The sequence below is a fragment of the Hevea brasiliensis genome, chromosome 1, assembly GCF_030052815.1.
Source record: "Hevea brasiliensis isolate MT/VB/25A 57/8 chromosome 1, ASM3005281v1, whole genome shotgun sequence".
NCBI classification, from domain to species: Eukaryota; Viridiplantae; Streptophyta; class Magnoliopsida; order Malpighiales; family Euphorbiaceae; genus Hevea; species Hevea brasiliensis.
This window is the reverse complement of record NC_079493.1, coordinates 118,218,663-118,241,343: the sequence shown is the minus strand read 5'-3', so window position 1 is coordinate 118,241,343 and position 22,681 is coordinate 118,218,663. Positions and strand designations below refer to the sequence as shown.

The window sequence follows — 22,681 nt, the reverse complement described above, 5'->3', positions numbered from 1 at the left end:
AAAAGAGAGGGACTAAATAGTAGTATTTTTTTCAAATATATGAATCAATTAATTAATTTAATTAAAATAGAGAGATTAAATAATAATTTGACATATATTGACTAATAGAGAATTTGATGAAGTGACTAAATAGTTGAATAGAAGTAAAATACACAAACTAAATTATATATTTTTCAAAATATAGATCAAATAGTTAGCTCGTTAAAATATAAATATTAAATAATAATTGTTTTCTATTAATTATTGTTTAATAAAAATAAAATTTATAAATTTTTATTAATTACAATAATTATATGAATAATTAAATGTTGGCTCACCTCCATATTTAATCCTACGTTGGCACCTAAGTAGTCAAGAAATTTGCTTGTGGGAGTTCCTGTACACCTTAAACGGACGGGAAAGGCCTAATTTTTTAGTGGAAGAATACACCATTGCATTCTCTTTATGCTTGGAAATTCATTTCACAAGATTAATAACGAACGAAGCAGGATCCCTTGCACATTTTATTATTATTATTATTATTTTTTCAATCACCCTGTTCCAAGATCTTAACAAGTAGCCTACCAAATACCAATATCTCTGAGAAAATTTTAATAGGCAAATTCATCATAAAATTAAGATACAATATATGTAGTAAAATTCAATTATAAAATAAGTGATATCGATATATTTGTATTTTAAATCTATGATGAATCAAGTCTAAATAAGTTTTTCTCTAACTTTTTTAATTTGCCCAACTTAGACTAATCATGTAGATTTAACACGAGGAAAATGTGCAAGGCTCTGGAGGTAGGGAGTTTCAGTCACTGAGGCCAAGGCTCAGCCATATATGGGTTTTGCCCACAAGCTAAAATTAGGCAAAGTAAGCAGCCTGCCTGCCCCTATCAAATGTGAAACATGCCTCATTTTACCGCTGTACTATGAAAAAATGAAAGCAATATGAATGAACAAATTTGACTTTGTGTATGGTATACATCACTATGGTTACATGCGCATGTAAACATGAGCTATTATAAAAAAGACTAAAGAGCTAGCATGAAAGTCCACCAACATGAAGTGGTGTTACACATGGACCGTATGCTTCAATTGTTGAAAGCCAGCCTTTGCTTTTGCATCTCAGATGGTAGCTTTACATCAGTTGCCAACCCTATAGCTTGAAGAAACCTCACAACATACCAAGTCATGTCAATCTGCCACCATTCCAGGCCATGTCTAGCTGAGTATTCAAATGCATGGTGATTGTTGTGCCACCCCTCTCCAAATGCAAGCATCGCTACCCACCTGCAAGCCATTTTGGATTCACAATTTTAGAAAAATTTTAAAATCAATTGAGCTTTATTGAGTGATCAAATTTTGTGAAAGAGCATGCTTTAATACCAGTTGTTCCTGGACAAATCACCAGTCTTCCATGATTGCTTTCCCCACACATGACAAGCTGAATTTACAAGCCAAGTGATGTGGAAAACCCATATAATCCTCACTCCCTGAAATGGTTTTCAACGATTAACAAGCCAACAAACAAACGAAAGAAAAAGAAAGGAAAAAGAGTGATGTATTAGTGTGTAGTCACCTCAAGGGAAGCGGAAAACAAGAAAACTTCCCTGGACCATGGTCTATGGTGCATCAAGAGTCTTGATCCACCATGGACCACGTTCAAGCGAGAATTACCACCCTTTAGGAGGGGTGAAAATTATAAGCACTCTCTGCCTTGAGTTTATACCCAGACCATGGCTTCAACAATTTTTACCATAGAGATTAAAACATTCACTTTCAAGCCATGTGCTGTTAGAGAATATGAACAGACATGAATTCGTTAAGACTTAAACAAGGCCCAATTTCCAGATTCACGGGATAAGGCTTTTCAACTTTTGTGGCTCTACTCTTAATATTGACAAACTCCTAGCTAATTGCATAAAAGGTGCGCAAGGGTGGCCACAAGGTTGAATGGTACATGTGGATTCAAAAGAGAAGACCCACCACCTAAAGCAATGGCCTCAAATTGGAATTGAAATACACTTGTCTACACACCATAATTAGATCGTGTTCGTACTCGTAAATAGGGATGGCAAAGGGTCCGGTTTTTGCGGGTATTCAATTCAACTGAACCCTAATATGATGGGTTTGAGTAGTGTATAATCGAGTTTGAAACGGATTCAGATTTTATATGTTGAGTATCCGTTACCCGAACCTATTTATATAAATATTTAATTAAATATAAAATATATATTTTTTAATAATATTTATAAATTTTTATATATTTTATTTTATATAAAATAAAATTGAAATATTTTATGAAATTATTAAATTTTTAAAATATAAATTATTAATAAAAATAATTTTTTATATAAATTATTAATTAAATATATAAAATTAAACGAGTTCATGTATTTTTCAAGTAATAATAATTGAGTTTGAAATGTGTTCGGTTAGTTGAGAATAAATTTTAATCCGGTTTGAGAATGACTCAGATTTTAAGAATATTAATCGAGGGGTTCGGATAGACAAAATGATTTTCACGGACACCATATCAACTCGTAAAGCACCATTATACGAAGAAAAAGGAAAAAAACTTTTTTAGTCATTATTAATCCATTATGCGAAGGTAGAAATGTAAGTTCATTTATCAAAACCAAAATGGAAAAGTAGACTATTTCTTACCATCCCCCAGACTAAGAAGGGAAATCCTCCTACTGCATATAGCAGAACTCCAAAGGCAATGGGATGAAGAATGTATGTTTTTTGGATGAACTTGTAGAAGGGTTGCTTCTGCAAATCCCCAACATTGCTTGGATCTCCACACTGCGAACGTTCCCATTACAAAATCAGTAATAACATAATTTCATAATGACTGCATACATATGAGATGAAGAGATATGAACACACCCTTTCAATAACAGAATTGGTATCAAAGAGCCAACTCATATGACTATACCAAAACCCTTCAAGGGGGCTATGAGGGTCTCTCTCAGAATCACAAAACTGATGGTGGTACCTATGTGTGCTAACCCAATCAATGGGGTTCCCCTGCAACCACCGAATTAAATCAACAAGTTCATTAGCACAGCAATCACCAAAACCATTGGAAATGAACCACAGAATAAAAAATCATCACCTGAAGTGCTTGAACACCACAATATGCAAAAAGGTACTCAAGCCATTTGGGAAGCTTGAAGCTCCTGTGCGAAAGATTCCTATGAAAAGAAAGAGTAATACCCAAAAGTCCTGTAACAACATAGAGTCCAAAAGCAACCCAAAATGCACTCCAGCTGAAATAAAAGGGAGCGAACAAACTAAGCAAATGCATTGATAAAACAACACCAGCAGTGCCTATATCCAGTGAGTTCCATTTCCTCCCCCAAAACACGCTCCTTCCTCTCGTCACCACCACGTCTGATAACAGAATTCTCCTACGATTCTTTTGCTCTGGTCCTGATTCAAAAACTGAACCATCCGCCATTGCCAGAACAGCTCCATTGCGGCTTTTCTTGTTTGAAACAGCGAAAAGACTTGATATTTTCCGTTTGGAGATGGTTTTAAACGATTTAGGGTTACACTGATCAGAATTCAGAACTGTAGACGATATGTACGATGCTTTCTTGTAAGACGCTTTCGCCCGGCTAATAGGCAAAAAAGGGTATGGCTTAAAATTGGTTAATGGAGAGGTGACTAGAGCCATTGAAAGAAAATTGATTTTGTTTTTTTATAGAATTGAGTTTTTCTTGGGGTTTATATTGATGGGTTTTTTCGTTGCCGGGGCAGAGTTCACAGTTTTACTCTTTATGCTGTGGGTGTTGAAGGAAAAAATGCAAATTTATAGCGAAGGTAATTAGGAAAGAGAGTGATCTCAAAAATACAAATTAGGAAAGAGAGAGAGAGACAGAGATAAGGTTGTTGAGGCGTTGTGGGGCATAGGGGTTGTCATTAGATATCGAATTTGGGCAGGTGAAATAGGATCCAGATATTTTTCTTTTTCTGGGCTTAGAAGATAATCATCTTGTGCTCTGTCTCTTTTCTTTGTGAAGATATTTCTTAGCCTGTGGTTGCCTCTCCCTATATTGCTCATGTCAGACGCTTTTCATTCACATGCTATAACCTAGTTTTAGTTTCCCTGAAGATTAATTAAGCTGCTACTCTCTCTCTCTCTCTCTCTCTCTCTCTCTCTCTCTGTGTTAGTTAAAAACATCACTAAAGGTGTGATAATGGCATCGACAAGTGCTTCGCGCTTTAAATTGCCAACGCAAACTTTCTCTGCCATGAGGTCAATTGGCAATACCAAAGCAAACCCATCGGTCTCAAACTCTCTTGGTGAGTGTCTTCATCTACGTACCTTATTACTTTCCTTGGATTGTTTCCTCATTTTCAAACTGTTTTTGGATTTTGTTTGATAAGTAGACGATGTAACCTATGAATTTGATGATGAAACTGAGAGTAAATTATAGTTGCTAGTTTGTGGGAGAAGGCCTGGGGTCCCCCGCGCCCTGACCTAAATTTGTTTTGGTGGTAGAACCAATGGGTATTGTACTTGTTTAAGGAAAGAATCCGTGTGCTTGAGCTTGTTTCTTACTTTTGCTTCTGTCAAACATCATAGAAAGCAAATGGAATTGAAAATCTATTCCGGAGTTACAGAAATGATGTTCCAAAGGGGGTATTGAAGTTAACGAATTTGACAGTGACCACTTTTAATTGAGGATCAAAGAGTAAAGTTGCAAGTGGTACGTTACTGTTTTCTGCTTCAAGTTTATTTTACAAATTTCTGTGATGAGCTCATGTAGCTTAGTTAGGTCACAAGGCTTCACTTTGTTGACAAAATCTTGGTTGGTCTAGCAAAAAAGGTTGACTTTCCTCCAATTTAGCTTTGAAAAAGACGATTTTGCAGCTGTTGAATGGCAAATATATACTCAAAGATTCAAGATTTGGGATATGCAGACTATTCAAGATTTTGTCTTTTGGGGTGCTATATTAATTTACATTCCAAACTGCATTATGAATAACTTAATAAATCTGTTATGTTGTCATCTATTTAGGAACTAGGAGTTTGATTTTTAAGTACAAGTAGCGAGCCATCCAAACTCAAGCATTTACTTTTGATGATGGGATGTATTCAATATAAGCTCTATCATGTTCTATCTGCATCGAAATTTGTGTACGGGTTCCTGAATGAGTTTGAAAATGAAAAACAGGGAATTTACAAATATATTAGATTTTAAAAGCATGGGACTTAATATCTTTCAAATTGCAGCATGTACTATTATTGGTGCTTCGCTACCAATGAGTTGGACAAAAAAAAACAGAACAGTCAAGATTAGTAGGAAAGTAACTGCAGCAGCTGCTGTTGCTACAACTTCAATGGAGGAAATTACTGAGTATGAATTTGAACTTCCTTCCATGTTATGACTTCACACTTTATCACAAGCATGCTAACCTTAATGTTCTGTTTGCAAACTGTTAGGCCTTTTCTTTTGTAATGCTATTCTCCTTTCTGGAATGGATATTTCAGCATGATCAGCATGCTGAGTTTTTATCGTGCTCCTTAGTCACTATGATGCTTTGGAAGCTTTTAGTCCAGACATTTTTTGTCTTTTACTTTTAAGAAGCTGAATGCAATCATGGAGTAATCTAATTATCCATTCTTTGCAGATATGCACTTCCTAGCTGGGCTTTGTTTGAACTCGGGAGAGCTCCTGTATATTGGAAAACCATGAATGGTCTTCCTCTAGCTTCTGTAAGTTGAATGTACAAGCTCACTGGATTCCCTTCTTCTCTGTCAGGAGTCTTCTAATGGTAGTGCACTTATAATCAGGGCGAGAAGCTAAAGCTCTTCTACAATCCAGCTGCCACAAAACTTGATCCAAATGAAGATTTTGGTATTGCCTTTAATGGTAATTTCTGATACGTTGTGTTTCATCTCTCTAGCCCATCATCCCTCCCCTATGCTTATGTTAAATTTTTATTAAAAAAATTATATGTAAATTCAACAATTTAGGAGTCTTGGTACATACTCTTCCAAGTTTGACTCCAATTAACGTATGGCATTATGAAGGGCACGATTGAGTGGCCCTTGTTTTTGCTGGAATTTAATAAAATATTCAATCCTTTGACGTGCTGAGATACCTGCAGGAGGTTTTAATCAGCCCATTATGTATGGTGGTGAGCCAAGGGCAATGCTCAAGAAAGCTTGAGGCAAAGCTGATCCACCAATATATACCATCCAGATATGCATTCCTAAGCATGGTTGGTAGCAATCTGACAAATATTTGTTGACTTATAGGATGTTTTGATACTTTGAATTTAGAATCCCTTTATTGACTGTTGATCCTGTTGCAGCTGTGAACTTGATGGTCTCATTTACAAATGAAGTAGATTGGGATGGTCCTTACAGGCTGCAGTTCCAAATTCCCAAGGCTTGGCAAAACAGACCAATTGAATTCTTTAATAAGGTAATGTGATCAGTTTTTGAGTTTATGATGGCCAGAATATTACTGCATTTGCATCCTATTATGGATTTTTCGAATTTGTCAGCATAGTTTTCCTTCACACTGGTTTTGGGATGCTTGAAGACCCGCAGGCCTGAGTTTTTAAATTGAGTAGTGCTTTAACAAAAACTATTCAAACTTGTACCCATATGGCAGGGCCTGGCGCAAGAGTTAAGGAAAGAAGGTGCATGTGAAAGAGCAATATTTCCAGACGCTAAATTTGTTGTCACAAGATGTGCTATGATCGGTAACCTGTCCATCCATTTGTTAAGTTTCTTCATTTTCATTTTTCCTGAAACTCTAGTATCAAATCATGCTTTATAAATGCAAATGGAAAATATTTGCAGGATGATCGCTGCAGTCTTGATCTAGTTCCAGGATGCATGGATCCGAGCTCTCATTTGTATTACCCTCTTGCCAATGTAGATGATGGGTCCTGCCCAATTGATTCGGACTTGGGGGATTAGGTTTAACCAGCCCATACCCAATTTCCATCTTTCTGTCAAACTCACTATCAATACATTGCATTAACACGAATTTGTCACAGTATTTGATTACTCGTAAGAAAAAGAACAGAATGGCATGACTTTTCTGCCAACCTTTTCTAGTCGAATAATCAAATCTTGAGTCGCTTGCAGAGGAGAAGAATTAATTTGGTTGCGCAATAAACAAAATGGTAAAGTACAATTTAGTTCATGCGATTTAATAAAATTTATAATTTAATTTTTTATTTTTAAAATCAAATAATTTAATATCTTAAGTTAAAACTTACCATCCTTGCATTAAATTTTGTTAATTTTAGAAAAAAAATTAAATGTCCTTATTTTTATTTACATCTTAAAACAATTTAATTATAAAGTTTTATTTTATTAATAATTTAGTTGATTTTATTTTATTAATAATTTAATTCATATATTTTTAAAATATGAGTCTCATTAAATTAAAAATTTTAAAATTTAAATTATTAAAATATAAATTAATTACTTTAAAATTCTTAAAAAATTTTATTAAATATAAAATTATTTATATATTTTACAAATTGATCCTTAAATACTATAATTATTTATAAATAAGTCCATATAATTTTGTAAATTATATTTATGTCATTTTTATTTTAACAATATATAAATAATTATATATATATATATATCAATTTATAATATTTTTATATATTATATTATATTGTATATATAAAAACAAATAAATATGTAAACAAATTGTTTTAGATTAAATTGTTTGGTTTTAAAGTTATAATAACTAATTTGTAAGTTTAATTAAATTTCAGAGATTAAATTATCAATAAAATAATTTTTTAGAGATTAAAATATTTGTAGATTAAAAATAGAGTTAAGGGTTTTTTAGTATTTTTATATAATTTACGATAACTTAATTGAATTTTTAAATATGTAAATTTAGTTGCAGATTTTATCAAATATTAAAAATTAAATTATTTAATTTTAAAAATATAAAAATAAATTATAAATTTGTCAAATTTGACGGAATAAATTGTAATTTATTCTTATCAAAAGTAGGAGGGAAAAAAAAAATTTATATTGGCCATCACCATCCAATATCAAAGCATTTTCCATTTACCAACTTTCTTTCATTTAACAACTAAATTGTAATTTATCCTTAACAAAAGTAAGAGGGAAAAAAAAAAATTTTATTGGCCATCACCATCCAACATCAAAGCATTTTCCATTCATCAACTTTCTTTCAGAGGGGAAATGACGGTACAAGGGTGAATTGAAAACTAAAATTACTAAAAATAGGTGTGATGCGTAAAATTTACCAGAGAGGTGTGAGAAAAGTCAGAGAGTTAAAAACGCTATTGTTAGTAGCGTTTTAATGTCCAAAACACTGTTAAAAATAGCGTTTCAAAACAAAATATGGTCTATGGCACAATTTTCTAAACCATTTCAAAAATTTTTTTAATATTAAAAATTTTTTATTAAAATATTAAAGTGTGAAAACGCTACTATAAGTAGCGTTTTCAAAAATTTTTTAAATATAATAGTTTTATAAATTTAAAATATTAAAGTGTAAAATTATAATTGTATTAAATTAACAAAAAATATGTAGTATAATTTTTATTAAAGTGTAAATAATTATTTTTATACATTTAAGGAAATTAAATGTTAAATGTAAAAGGGTATTGTGTAATTTCAAATTACTATAAATTTTATGTGAAAAAAAGAAAAAAATATATACTATAATTTTTTTAAAAAATATGTTAATTTTATAAAATAACAATATTATTTGAACTAAATTTTTTGAATAAAAATTTAAATTGTAATTATTAAAAGAATAATTAATTTGGACGGAATCTTTCAATAATTTGGTCTTAATTTAAATTCCCATTGATTATTAAAAGATTCCGTCCAAATTAATTATTCTTTTAATAATTATAATTTAAATTTTTATTCAAAAAATTTAGTTCAAATAATATTGTTATTTTATAAAACTAACATATTTTTTAAAAAAATTATAGTATATATTTTTTTCTTTTTTTCACATAAAATTTATAATAATTTGAAATTACACAATACCCTTTTACATTTAACATTTAATTTCCTTAAATGTATAAAAATAATTATTTACACTTTAATAAAAATTATACTACATATTTTTTGTTAATTTAATACAATTATAATTTTACACTTTAATATTTTAAATTTATAAAACTATTATATTTAAAAAAATTTTTTTGAAAACGCTACTTATAGTAGCGTTTTCACACTAATATTTTAAGAAAAAATTTTTGGTAGAAATTTAATATTAAAAAAATTTTTAATGGTTTTAATATTTTGTTTTGAAACGATATTTTTAAAATAAAGATTTTAACTCTTTGACTTTTCTCACCCCTCTCTGATAAATTTTACGCATCACACCCGTTTTTAGTAATTTTAGTTTCCAATTCACCCTGTACGGTCATTTCCCCTCGTTTAACAGTGTTCATTCAGGTAAGTGCACTTAAGACAGGTACCAACCCACCACATGGTTCATGGTTACTTGTCTCCAAAGTTCCCATCTTCCACGGCCACCACCAACTGCCATAACTATCCAACCTTAATTTTGATTCTAATGATTCTTTCTGGTTCCTTCTTCTTTGGATTATACCCCATCAATCATCATAAAGAGTAACTAACCAGAACTTGGAAAGAAAGAAAGAGCAGAGACTAAACCATGTAAGCCCTTCTATTCTTTATACAAGTCTCTTGATCTTTCAAAATTATGTTTATAAGTAATGGCCTTCTTTCTCTTGCACTCTACATATTTACCAGCAAGTGAATCAAATAGAAAACCAGCACCCACACCAGCAGCTAAATCAATGGTATAGTGACCCCTAGTGCCAAGCAGCCTTACAGATTGCAGAACATTAAGCACATCAAATGTCCATGCCAATTCCCACCTCTCCATTCTTCTCATATCCAGCGATGAGATCACAGAACCAGCAACGTGGCCTGAGAAAAAGAGGAAGAAAGACACATTCCCTACTGGGGAGTCCACTCCTGAGCCTAGAAATCCCTGTTTTAATCAAAACCCAACAACACTATACCATCAATAATTGTATTTTTCTATAGTGGTAACAAAGAGACAGAAAAATAATTTGACAAGAACCTCAGGAACTGGAAGCTGAGTGGAGTAGCCAAGAATCCCTCGGCAAGTGAACAAGAACAGAGCAGAGATTGTTGCTCTTGGCCTGCCCTCTATTAGCCATGTCCACAGTATATATGCTGTTTGCATACCCACAAACACCTAAATAATGGGGAAATTTTCAGATTTGGAAACCACAAGCAATGACCACAAGAAAAAGATTGAATTTTTTTTTCAGGAGCAAGAAAATAAACTTGGAGTTTTGAAAAACATCAAAATTACGCATTAAAAAATGGCAAGAAAATGTAAGATTTCAGTGAAATGCAATATCTCAAATTTTGGTGCAAAAGCATCAGATGAAAACATAGAAGTTCAGATCAAATCCTTATCTACCAATGATATAATTGACTCATGGAATAATTAATTACAGCACCTATACCCTTTTTCCAAATTAAAAAAAAAAAAAGATACAAATATAAGATATGCATACCGTATTAAGAGCAGCGAGCAAAGTGTTGAGTTCCGGCCAGGAGGAAAGCAACCGGTGGAGGAGGCGCGTGGCAGCAAACCCCAAGTCAAACGGCGGAGATGAAGCTGGAACCATGCGAAGCGTGTATTCCACGCCTATAAAAAACAGCAACCCAAGTCCAAAAAGGCACGGTACCCAATGACGTTTAGCTACATGGACCACATCTTGCGCCGTCCATTTCAAGAAGGAAGGGTCAAACCTATAAACAACATGGAGTACGCCATTACTATTATCAAACTTCTTGACCATGTCAAAGCCGTTAACGGGGGTGACCTTGATGTTTTTGCGGTTGTAAAGGGTGGAAACTGTAGTAGTGGTGATGTTGGCGGGGGCAGCGGGGGAGGAATTCATGGCTGAGAGTGGGAGGAGATGGAGAGGAGCATGCAAAGAAGGGTATGCATTATATGTAAAAAGATGGAAGAGAAGACAGAGGCGGAATTGACAAAGAAAAAGTGTGAGTGAGAAATTTGTAATCTTGTCTGATGGTTTTCAAAGAAAAAGAGCAAAAGTTTTGAACAAGTGATACTGGTAAGATAGGTGCTCCTTGTACGTGTAGGAGCTTGGGAAGGTTAGGTGTTTGAAGCTTTGAATTGCGAAATGGTGTCTCTGTTTTAAGCAAATGCACACCTCATTATGTAAAGCAGCGGAGCGCAACAATTGTGGCAGGGGCCATTGTATATTTTGCATGAGCAGGATATATATATATATATATATATATATATATATATATATATATATATATATATGCACACACGCAGTTTATTTATGAAAAATAGTATTCAAGGAAAATCTCTATATAAATAGAGAATTCAGTCTTGGCAATATCAAAAGCCTAAATTTTACATTTTTCTAAATACAGTTAAATTAAATCTTTAATTTGAAGATATTTGTGAATACTATATGAATTTCACTAGAAAAGAAATAAAAAATTTAAGAGTGTGTTGAATGGCAAGCTTCATAAAAATATTTGGAGGAGATAGAATTAAAAAATAGTTCATTGATTATTTATATTCACTTGTAATAAAAAAAATATTGTATATTTATATATTTTTAAAATATATTATGTAAAAATATTTTCATTTTAAATTATTATTTACACCTGAGAAAAATGATGAAATTATCAAGTTATTAATTTACTTTTTATATTTACAAATTACTAAAAAATTAATAAAACACATTTTAAAATAAAGTAAAAAAATAGAATTTAACATTTTTATTTTAAATTGACAATAATTAATGAATAAAAAATATTTATTAACTAAACTAATATGAGATAATAAAAAAAATACTCAATAGTTGAATTTATATATAATTTCAAATAAATAAATTTTTATATTTGTATAAATATTTATATTTCAAAAATAATTTTAAATAAAAAAGTTTAAAAGGATGTGGCATGGGGTTGGGGGCCATTGCCCTCTCTAGTCCCATGAAGATCTGCCATTGAGTGTGCTTTGCTAAATTTTCTTTTTTATCAATGAAAATTTTATTTTGACAGGCCAATAATAATTTATAAAAAATATATATATATTTTTTATATTTATTGAGAATTTCTCTTAAAATAGGTTAAAATTAAAAAACACGAAAAAATTATCTATTGGTGTACATAAAATTTGATATGAAGACTTATAATATTTAAAATTAAAGAACTTATTTAAATAAAAATATTAAATTATTATTAAAATATTTATTATAAAATTTAATGAGATAAATACTTATTAATTAATTATTAGAAATATAAATATTATGAAATTTAGTTTTCTTAAAAAAACTTATATAAGTAATTTTTCTTAAAAAAATAAAATTTATAATTTTTATAAGGTAAAATTTCACTAAAAACAATATATATATAATTTGTCACATACACATAAAATTTTCATATATATAAATACATATAAAAGAAAAATTAAGAGAATGGAAGCTCCAAATTTATTAAGTGAATAATATACATTTTATATCATTAGACCAAGACGGACTAAGCTTATTATTATATTTTATTGATAGTTCTCCATATTACTAATATGCAGCATTATTAATTTAAGAGCACTAATCAAGGTGTAGCTTAGTCACTAATTATCCAAGACCAACTCAGCAGCTTTATCCAGATTTACGAGACCCGTATGAGGAATTCTTTTTTGAAAAGCAAGCCGTTTGAATTTGGCTCAATCCTATATATATAAACAATATTCCGAATATTAAATAAATATTAAAATAATTATTACATATACATAATATAATAATTAAAAAGAAAATTTCAAAACGTTACATGATAATCATATATATTTTACAGTACCACGTAACATTATATCATACATAACATTATATAAACATGAGTTATATATATATATATATATATATATATATATATATATATATATATATATATATATATAACCTTAATAATTGTGTCAAATTTTATACATGTTTATATAATTATGCCCTTTCAAGATGCATTACATATTACAATCAAATTATAAAGGATACGATTGTATGAGAATAAATTTAATAATTATTAAATTAAATATTTATATTTAAATTAATATATTTATTATATATTTTTTAATTAAATTTGTATAAATTTTGATATAAATATTTAATTTAATAATTATTAAATTTATTTTTATATTAAATTAAGCTTATATTAGATGCCCCGTTAACAAATAAATCGGCATTGTGAAATTTGATGAATTTGGTTAAGTGTAATATATTTTAATCATTTTATTAATAATTTTATATAAAAAGAATTATTTTCTATGTGTAATATTTATTAATGTTATTGGAAAATAAGTTTAATAATTATTATATTAAATATTTATATTAAAATTTAATTATAATTACTTACAACATTTATAATAAATATATAAATAAATAGAATTATACATAAACATTTAATCTAATAATTATTAAATTTATTTTCATATAAAATTAAATTTATAACAATTACACATTTAAAATAATGGCATAAAAACATCAACAATATCATTATGATTGTCGGTGGTCGTTAAGACATGATTAATTCGGTGGTTAGACTATTTGTTGAGATAAGTTAATGCTAGGCCAGTCACTCCAAGGATTTTTTTTTTTTTTTCATTTTATGTCAAATTTTATAAATAAATATGAAAAGAATAAATCCGTATCCATACAATATAAACAACATAAAAAAAATTAATAATCCACAATTACATATGTCACAACCTGATTTCTAGGCCAGACCGGCACTAAAATTTGAGTCAGCATAAAGCTTCCGAAACTCCTATAAGTCGAGTTATTTCAAACCCAAACATAAAGTTTTAATTTTAAGAAAACAAACAGATAGAGTCTAACCATAATTTGAACTATCAAATGAGGAGTGCTAATTCGCCCGACTTGTAACACATAATATCAATATTATAGGGAGCTCAGCTCACCCTCACAATCCTCAAAATGGATAAATATATATTTGGGAGTTCAGCTCCTTCCATTCACATAAATAAATATCATATACACTCGAGTAATCTCCCATAATTAAGTTTACAACTCCAGAAAAACTAAGTTATTATAACCATATATAAAAAATAATACATCAACTGGTATATGCGAAGTTCTAAAATTAAACGAAAGATAATAAAAGTAAAACTAAACTTTTCTGATTTAACTTGCGAGAAAAGAGAGCAGGTTATTTTCAATAAATCCACCTGTCATCTGAGGAAAAAATAGTTGAACAAGAATAAACATTCGACTCATAAAGTAAGATATTAATTTTAAATATAATTTCTATAACTATTTAAGTCTAATGCATTTCTATATATGAAATGCAATATATTCACATAGTTCCAAATAATTCAAATAATATTTACACAAAAGATAATTTGGAACACTCACACACTCCCGTGTCACATCAATAAATATATATGGGAGCTGATTCCCTATACAGCTTTCTTAATTCCAATACTTGCCAGCGAGGTCAACTCAAGTCGGACTTTCTCTTAATAATCCAAGTGTGGAGGTCAACGAGATCTACTCAAAGCCGTATTCACCACAACTTATCCATATATAAGGATCGGGTCCCAGCGAGTCAAACTCCAACGGCGACTACCAGTCCTACCCAAGTCCACATCTATACCATGCACACACCAACACACGCACACAGTTTCAAATTACTTTAAGGTGACATCCACAAACAAGTTCAATAAAGTATGCAACAAAAGAGCGTGCTTGGTGTTTAACTAAATATATACATACAAATATGTGAATGCATGAGCATGCCTTGAATATAAATTATTAATATTGAAATTATAAATAAAATTAATATCTACTCACGGATTAATTGAAGATCACTGAGGCTGCTGGAAAAAGGAGGAGGGTTGACTTGGATCATTTAAATAATTATATTCATGAATTTATCATTATTAAAGGAAAATAAGGACTTAAAGAGTTAAAAGACATTTTTAATTTATGCCAAAAATTCAGTAAAATTTTCTCTGTACCTAAGACCTATTCAAACTGCAAAACAGCTCAAACAATACTTTATAATTCAAAGGCCTTAGGCCTACAACAGAACAACATCATAATGCCCCTCCTGAGCCTACCACAACAGCCAAAACTCACATATTTTTACATTATTTAGCTATTAAGCTTAAAACTAATATTTTGTAAAAACTATTCAAATTAACACCGAAAATTTTATAATCATGCCCCGCAATCCTTAACAATGTTATTATACTAATACAATTGCAATCATAATTTTATAGCTATCCACAAATATTTTACAAATTTTATTCTAAACTCAACCTTAGGTAAAACGGGGTATTTGGAGTTTGAATTTACTTATGCCAATTCTGACACCTGAAACTCGTCCGGGGCACCTGAAAATAGTGGAAAGCACTATAATATTGACTCACTTCTAAAGTGAGTCCAATAGCCTATGTGTCTGGCCGGAAAATTCAATCCCGATAGTCAATGAAATTTCTTCGAAATGAAAATACTTATGCAAAACTCACAACACCATAAGTTAGAATATAATTTTTATTTAAAAATTCAGGATGTTACAATATAGAGGGAGAGAGACACGTGATTAGGGCAGCCACAAATTATATATCATATCATGTTTCAACATGGGCATTAAGGAATTTACCTTTCTCTCTCTCTCTCTCTCTCTCATATATATATATATATATATATATATATATATATATATGAGAGAGAGAGGGGTTTATACGTGTTCATAATATTGTCATGTAACATTCTCTTTTATGGTATTATCATGTAGTATTCTATTTTATATGTAAGCTATAAATTATTTAATAATTATCCTCTTAATATAAAAATAGTTATTATTATAAGATAAGTTATAATATATTAACATATATTAATTATATATATTTATAAATTTTACTTATTAAATATATTTATATCTATATAATACATAATATATAGATAGATTTTAATTTGTTTTTATTATAAAATTTTTATTAAGAAGTTTGAAGATAAAAATAATAATAATAAAATATAAAATAATTAATAAAATTTTTGAAATATTATATTATTTTTTTATATTAAAATTAAAAAATATAAATTAAAATTATTAATAGTCACCGACATGTTCCCCAATACAATGTGCGGAAGGAAAATTTTAAGGCCATATGATTTTATCCTTGCAATTAAGAATCTCAACAAATAAGCTATATGCAAAAATCATTTTATCCAAACATAATTAATAATTTTTAATATTTAAATTCATTTCAAATTTGGTTTCATTTTAAATTATCAAAACTTATTTCAAATCTAATAATTGTTATTATTATTATTATTAGTTAAATAATACTTGAACATGTTTAAATATTTTTATTAATAATTTATATTTTAAATAATTTATAAAATATTTAAATTTTATTTAAAATACAATATAAAAAATTTATAAATATTTATTATAAAAATATATATTTTATATTTAATTAATTACTTTTATAAAAAGTTGATGTAAAGAATACTCCATATATAAAATTTAAATTTAATATAAGTATTAATTACTAAACTTAAATTCATTCTAAACTTAATTATATATTGACCAAACTCATACTAATAGATTCAATTATATCAAATATTAAAAAACATCTGACCCTTACCATTTTATTTGCATTAAATTGCATGCCAATTCGCTTATTGCCTCACATTAATTTTGACTAAAAAGGGGTGAAAAAAAAAAAAAAAACTATTTCCATCCATTAGTTCAAAAAACTAATACAAAAAAAACATATTTCCATCCATTAGTTCCAATGTAGCTGTATAAATTGAAGTAGTCCATCCTCAGTTTGATTATTATTCCTTGATTTCGCTTTATATTTTTCACCAGAAAAGGAAAAGAAATGTAAAGAAAACCCAAAAACATTCTGTGTTAATGGATGGTAATTGCATAGACAGGTTATTTGGTTCAACTATTTTCTGGGTATTCATGGGGCTCCAAGCTGCAGGAACTGTACCTAATTCTTTACCTTCTTTGCCTACTAAGAACAAGATTGCAGCTTTGCCTGCTCCTTTGATGCCCCAGGACGTTCAATCCATGGTCTAGCTCACATGGTATCCCTTTAGCGTTTGATCCCTTTTCTTTTTCCATTTTTTTTAAAGAAAAAAATTTTAGGCTTAATATATTTCTTGGGTTTGTTGCGAGAACTGACACTATTATTTACTCATACCAAAACCTTCATGAAAGAAATTTTTTGAGAAGCAAAGAAAATTACATTATTAATTAACAGCTAAAGATCATGTCAAAACCAACCACAGTTTAGAATAAATGTATAATTGTAGCAGAATGAATAAGTCAATGTACATTCTGTCACACATGCCACTGCAGGAAAATCTAAACAAGACTCTGGACCAACAAACTTTCAACTGTAGACCAAGTTTTTAGTTCACAGACACAAAACAACTGTAGATGAAATCAGAACTCAGCTCCTCACGCTAATCCCTTGAAACCCAAGGCACCATAAATATCAACTCCTCTACTCAGCTTGGGTTGCCTTTGCATTAACTAAAATATTGATTAGTTTAAAACAGTAACATCTCAGTCCTTCATTAAGAAGTTTATGACTCAACTGCAGAGCTTTCTAACAGCCAGTTGACAGAAGCCTTCATCTCATCTTGGTTTCACTGCCTCCAAAGCTAATAAATTGATAACCTTCGTTGCAACAGCCAAATATAAAGTCCTGTAATGACTTCTCCCCACACTTTGGTTTCGCAAATTTAAGTAATTGTGAGAGAACCATCTGTGAATCAGAGGTTTAAGCTTTCAGTACCTAGACAGAACACAGCTAAAAAAATCCAACTAAATACATTGTGCACTGAAAAAAAGTAATTATAGGAAACATAAGTATCAAACATACTTGTCATGGATGGCTGGTTATGAATTTTAAAGAACAATTTACCTTCATTTTGCAGCAGAAATGCATATATTCTTTTTCCTTTCCATGCAACCCCTTCCTATAGGACCAAAGTTCTGCCGCCTATGTGTAGAATCTAAATTCAGCGGTCTATCTGCAGAAGAAAAAAGGCCTTACCCAGGTGAATCATAGGACGATGAAGATAATATACTCGGGCTTGTTTGTGGGAGTTCTTTTAAAGGATGATCAACTGGTGAAGTGAGCTCATCTTCGACAATAAAAGGATGATTCAAGAGCATGTCAGCTATCCACCTCTCACAATGGGGTCTCATGAAACACATGTTTAGGAAATCCTTCCCTTTCTTTGACACACTTTCAGGTATCTCGGGCGATCTATTCTCAAAAGCCAAACGAATTATTAAATATTGTATGCCCAATTCTTTACATGGTGGCTCTCTTGTGATCATCTCAATCACAACGCAACCTAGAGACCAAATATCCAAAGCCGATGATATCTTAGCAAGCCCTACAGATTCAGGAGACGTGTACAAGGCAGTTCCTCGAAAAGTATAGAATTTTCTTGAATCGTATTCTCCAAGTTCCTTTGCCAGGCCCAAATCTGCAATCTTTAGCCGACTCAATCTTTCATGAGAAGGAGAATCTAGGATATTTTCAGGCTTAAATCACAGTGAACATATCCATTTTTGTGTATGCAAGATAATCCTTTAAGAATCATCCAAGTGTATTGCCTCACATCACACTCAGGTATTTTCCCTCCATAAATTTTTTATCAAGTCTGCAAGACAACCTCAAGAAGCAAACTCCAATAGTCAATTATAGATTGTCATATTAAACTCATGACTCAAACAGGCTCCATAACATCTGACAATCCCTTCAGAACCAAAAAAGTGCAAGTAGGATCCTCCTCTCTTTTTCGAGAGAGAGAATTCTTTATTTCGGCAGACTTTATAGCAAGCAGTAGCAAAACAGGGGTGGTTGGCAAGGCCAAGAACACTGAGCCATAAGACCCTTTCCCTAAACACTTCCATCTAACCCATTCCATAGTGAGTGGAGTAGAGGGTACCTTAGATGGATTCATTATTCAATAGTCTAAGTTAGTATCCTTTGAAAGAACAAATATATATATATATATATATATATATATATATATATATTCCTTTTCTTATCGGGAAAGGAAAGTGAAACATAACTCACAAATATCTTAAAGTTTAACAAGAACTTTTTATCTATATCTAAGTGTACAAACACCCAATCAATACAAAATTATATCTATGAATATTTATATGAGACTTATATAAATTTAATTAAAATGATAATTAGTAATTAGTTGAATTTGTGCATTTGAGTGTAAATAATAAGAATTTTTTATCTATATCTAAGTGTACAAACACCCAATTAATAAAAAATTATATCTATATATGTTTATATGAGACTTATATAAATTTAATTAAAGTGATAATTAGTTGAGTTTGTACATTTGAGTGTAAATTAGAATTACTCTATATATATTTATTAAAATATGAAATTATATCCTGTAAAGATTTATTTTATATATATATATATATATATATATATATATATATCAATTAAGCCCTATTGAGTATAAAAGAATATGTAAAATACTAATTAGCAAAAAATGTTATTTTATTTTATTTTATGTTTAATGTGTAAATGACCACATACTCATATATAAACCTATAAAATTAGGGTTAATAATAAAATTTGAAGCACATAATGAATTTCAATTTGTGCCCTATAAATCTTAGAAATTTTGATTTATATATTATATATCTTATTCTTTTTCATAGAGCATTCTATACGTTACGTTGTTATTATTGTTATTATTATTATTTTGTGGTGGAAAAGCATGAAAATAAAACTTGAGATCATAGTTTAAAACTATTGAGACATTGAGATGAGCTTGGCTGATTGATCTTTCTAATCTAACACTGCATATTTTATAAAGTAGATGCTATTGATTATAATGAGGGATCGCAATGTTTGTGGGCATTCAATTCCATCGAGTTTGAATATTTATCTGATCATTTTTTTATATAAATGATTAATTAAATATAAAATATATCCTTTATAATAATATTTATAAAATTTTTTAAGTATTCTATTTAAATATTTTATAAAATTATTAAATTTTTAAAATATAAATTATTGATAATGTAAGTATGTGAACTTAATTAGAGAAATTTTAATTTAAGGCTAATTAAAATTATAATTTCAAAAAAATTATAAAAATAATTTTAATAGAAGTCTAAATGTAACTTGACTGAACTGTATATTGATTAAAAAACTGTAAACACAAGCACAGCAAAACGCAGCTCTATGTATACATATATACGCATTAAACTACAGGGGAATCCGACATTAGTGATGACCTTATCACTCTGATCATGTCCGTCAGAGAAACAAGTCCTACAAGAAAACCCTCTTCATCCACCACCCAAACTCGGTGCACATGTTTCATAACAGCCTTGTCCATCACTTCTGCCAAAGGAGACTCATCATGGCAACTTGCGATTTCCCTCTCTGGAACATTTGATGCATTCACTGATACTTATATTGGGGAAGTTGAAACCTTTTCGGTGAATTCTAGAGCACTCAGGGGCAACCACGTCTGTAATGCTGATAAATGACACCCCCTCAAATCTGTTGCAGAGAATGTCCCCATAAGCTTCTTGCCTTTGCCCTGCACAGTGAGAGTCATCAGAATTTACCGATGAAGATCTTAAATGTAAACGAAGATATGTGGATCAATATCAGGTACATTTATGATCTGTTTGGAATCTTCTTCAAGGGAATTGGACGCCACAACTATAGGAACAGCATTCAACATGGTAGCCCTTACGCACTTGATGGCGTCATTAACTTTGGTTCCACCAGTAATGGCATAAACATTCTCATTTATTGCACCTATTTCCCTCACACTGCGAGATATGATGTCATGAAGTTGAGAGGTATTTTCCTTCAAGAACTTAAGCATGTCCATTTGGGTAAGCATCCGATAGATCGGGCCAGATTCCACCAACTCTACACCTGAGATGTTCTCCATCAGGCTGTTAAGTGGCACCAATGCTAGGTGGATTCCTTTGCTCAATACTTCCATACAATCTACGACACTGCAAGTTCATTACAATATAAGAAATTCAATTTTTACTATCTAATTATAAATATTTTTGTCCCATATAATTATTTTTGTTCCTTCATATGGGACAAAATTATTCACCTGGTGTTTGGGTTCAGAGTCCACAAACTGAGGCCCTCGAGGCACTGCCCTATGATCGAAGAAACGGGGACCGACATATTCTTATCAAGATCAGATGGATCATCATTACCACCGTTCATCTGATCATCACCGGCAATATGTGCCAAGATATCGAGCATGGTAACAATTACTATATAGTGCTTCCGTACCACCCCCGTCTGTTTATCCGACTCCATGATCATGGATCCTCCGGCGCCAATCCATTGCCCAGGAGGGGCAGCCACCGGCACCGCCACCACTTGGTTGGCGACCAGTGTATTCATCGTGTGCGCCAGGGAGGCTGTATAGGGAACCTCAACGAGTCTTCTCTTGTCAACCATTAGGTCTCTCACTTTCTTATCTCTCAGCCTTTCATTTTCAGCGGCGGACGTCTTGGTCGCAGCAGCAGCGGTGGGGGCGGGATACGAGGTGTTGAGGCCCAATTTCAATTCTTGCATGTTGCTTGATATTATATTTTGAAGTAGGGCTGATTATTTGATTGAAATCAAATCGAACCGAACTAAATCATTAAAACTGAATTAATCAAATTACTAAATTTTAGAAATCAAACCGAATCGAAATGAATGAAAAACAGAACTGAAATTGAACCGCTCTATATCAGTTCGGTTTAGTTTGAACCGATCAATTTTTGAGTTTGGATAGATTTTTTAATTTAGACTTAATTGTCAAATTATTTGGTCTGATTTTGACCTTAGTTTGAACCTAATAATCATTAATCAATGAAATTAAATAATTTATATATATAATTACTTATAATTCATAAATTTTCTATAAAAATAAATCAATTTAAAAATCAATAACGTAATTCGGTTTGATTCGGTTCAACTGATTTTTTTCTCTTCAAAATCGAATCAAACTGAAATAACTAAAATTCTTAAAATGCAAACAGAACCGAACTGAATTATCTTAAAAATTAAATCAAATTATTGAATTAAAACAACTCAATTCCATTTATTTAATTTAAATTAAATAGTGCTCATTCTTATTTTGAAGTTTTAATATCGAAGGGAAGCAAAATGCATGAAAGACCATGGAGCTTGTTGTGCTAGGAAATTGGAATATAAGGTTATATGTAGAAGTACATGTCACTGAGATAAGAAGTGTATCATTGAATGGCTGAAGTGGGTTTTGCCAAGTGGTATTATTGCACGCCTTGGTTAAGGGTAGACTTAGCCTAAGAATTCAGTACGTACATGCATCTATCTCTCACAATCACATAATAATTATTATATATGTAATATTTAATTTTATTTTATTAAAATTAAATAAAATTTTATATACTTTGATTTGAATCTATGTGCGTATTTATCTTATGTAAAAAAAAAAAACAATATTAAAACAAACTAAAATTTTTAGTTTGTTAAAATCATAAACCGAAACAAGCAAGCAATTAATATACTTTGATTTAATTTAGTTCAATTTATTCGAA

General features: G+C 30.4%; 2 protein-coding genes, 1 long non-coding RNA gene and 2 pseudogenes across 3 annotated transcripts; 1 reads left to right on the top strand and 4 right to left on the bottom strand.

The window, feature by feature from the left end:
* Positions 1–889: 889 nt before the first annotated feature.
* LOC110649623 (palmitoyl-monogalactosyldiacylglycerol delta-7 desaturase, chloroplastic) lies at positions 890–3,676 on the bottom strand. The gene is made up of 5 exons (XM_058148872.1): positions 3,113–3,676; positions 2,884–3,024; positions 2,659–2,799; positions 1,378–1,484; positions 890–1,281 (listed from the first exon to the last, which is right to left on the bottom strand). The coding sequence occupies exons 1-5, from the start codon at positions 3,674–3,676 to the stop codon at positions 1,083–1,085; spliced, it is 1,152 nt and encodes a 383-aa protein (XP_058004855.1). The 3' UTR covers positions 890–1,082.
* A 496-nt stretch (positions 3,677–4,172) lies between these two features.
* Positions 4,173–7,083, top strand: LOC110649625 (protein POST-ILLUMINATION CHLOROPHYLL FLUORESCENCE INCREASE, chloroplastic-like; annotated as a pseudogene).
* A 2,331-nt stretch (positions 7,084–9,414) lies between these two features.
* LOC110649624 (phosphatidylcholine:diacylglycerol cholinephosphotransferase 1) lies at positions 9,415–11,261 on the bottom strand. Its single transcript, XM_021804289.2, has 3 exons — positions 10,561–11,261; positions 10,095–10,232; positions 9,415–10,001 (listed from the first exon to the last, which is right to left on the bottom strand). The coding sequence occupies exons 1-3, from the start codon at positions 10,948–10,950 to the stop codon at positions 9,672–9,674; spliced, it is 858 nt and encodes a 285-aa protein (XP_021659981.2). The 5' UTR covers positions 10,951–11,261; the 3' UTR covers positions 9,415–9,671.
* A 6,097-nt stretch (positions 11,262–17,358) lies between these two features.
* LOC110634874 (uncharacterized) lies at positions 17,359–18,750 on the bottom strand. Its single transcript, XR_002491069.2, has 2 exons — positions 18,000–18,750; positions 17,359–17,840 (listed from the first exon to the last, which is right to left on the bottom strand). It is a non-coding gene; the product is annotated as an uncharacterized LOC110634874 (long non-coding RNA).
* A 1,492-nt stretch (positions 18,751–20,242) lies between these two features.
* On the bottom strand, positions 20,243–21,689 carry LOC110634876 (SNF1-related protein kinase regulatory subunit gamma-like PV42a; annotated as a pseudogene).
* Between the last annotated feature and the right edge of the window lie 992 nt (positions 21,690–22,681).

What these genes read in the sequence shown, in the direction of transcription:
- LOC110649623 (XM_058148872.1), bottom strand. Translation starts at nt 3,676, where the DNA reads ATGGCTCTAGTCACCTCTCCATTAACCAATTTTAAGCCATACCCTTTT. An exon ending in CCTTCTTAGTCTGGGGGATG is followed by an intron (nt 1,485 to 2,658) that starts GTAAGAAATAGT and finishes AAACCATTTCAG; the next exon opens with GGAGTGAGGATTATATGGGT. An exon ending in GATTTGTCCAGGAACAACTG is followed by an intron (nt 1,282 to 1,377) that starts GTATTAAAGCAT and finishes AATGGCTTGCAG; the next exon opens with GTGGGTAGCGATGCTTGCAT.
- LOC110649624 (XM_021804289.2), bottom strand. Translation starts at nt 10,950, where the DNA reads ATGAATTCCTCCCCCGCTGCCCCCGCCAACATCACCACTACTACAGTT. An exon ending in TGCTCGCTGCTCTTAATACG is followed by an intron (nt 10,233 to 10,560) that starts GTATGCATATCT and finishes CCCATTATTTAG; the next exon opens with GTGTTTGTGGGTATGCAAAC. An exon ending in CTCAGCTTCCAGTTCCTGAG is followed by an intron (nt 10,002 to 10,094) that starts GTTCTTGTCAAA and finishes TGATTAAAACAG; the next exon opens with GGATTTCTAGGCTCAGGAGT.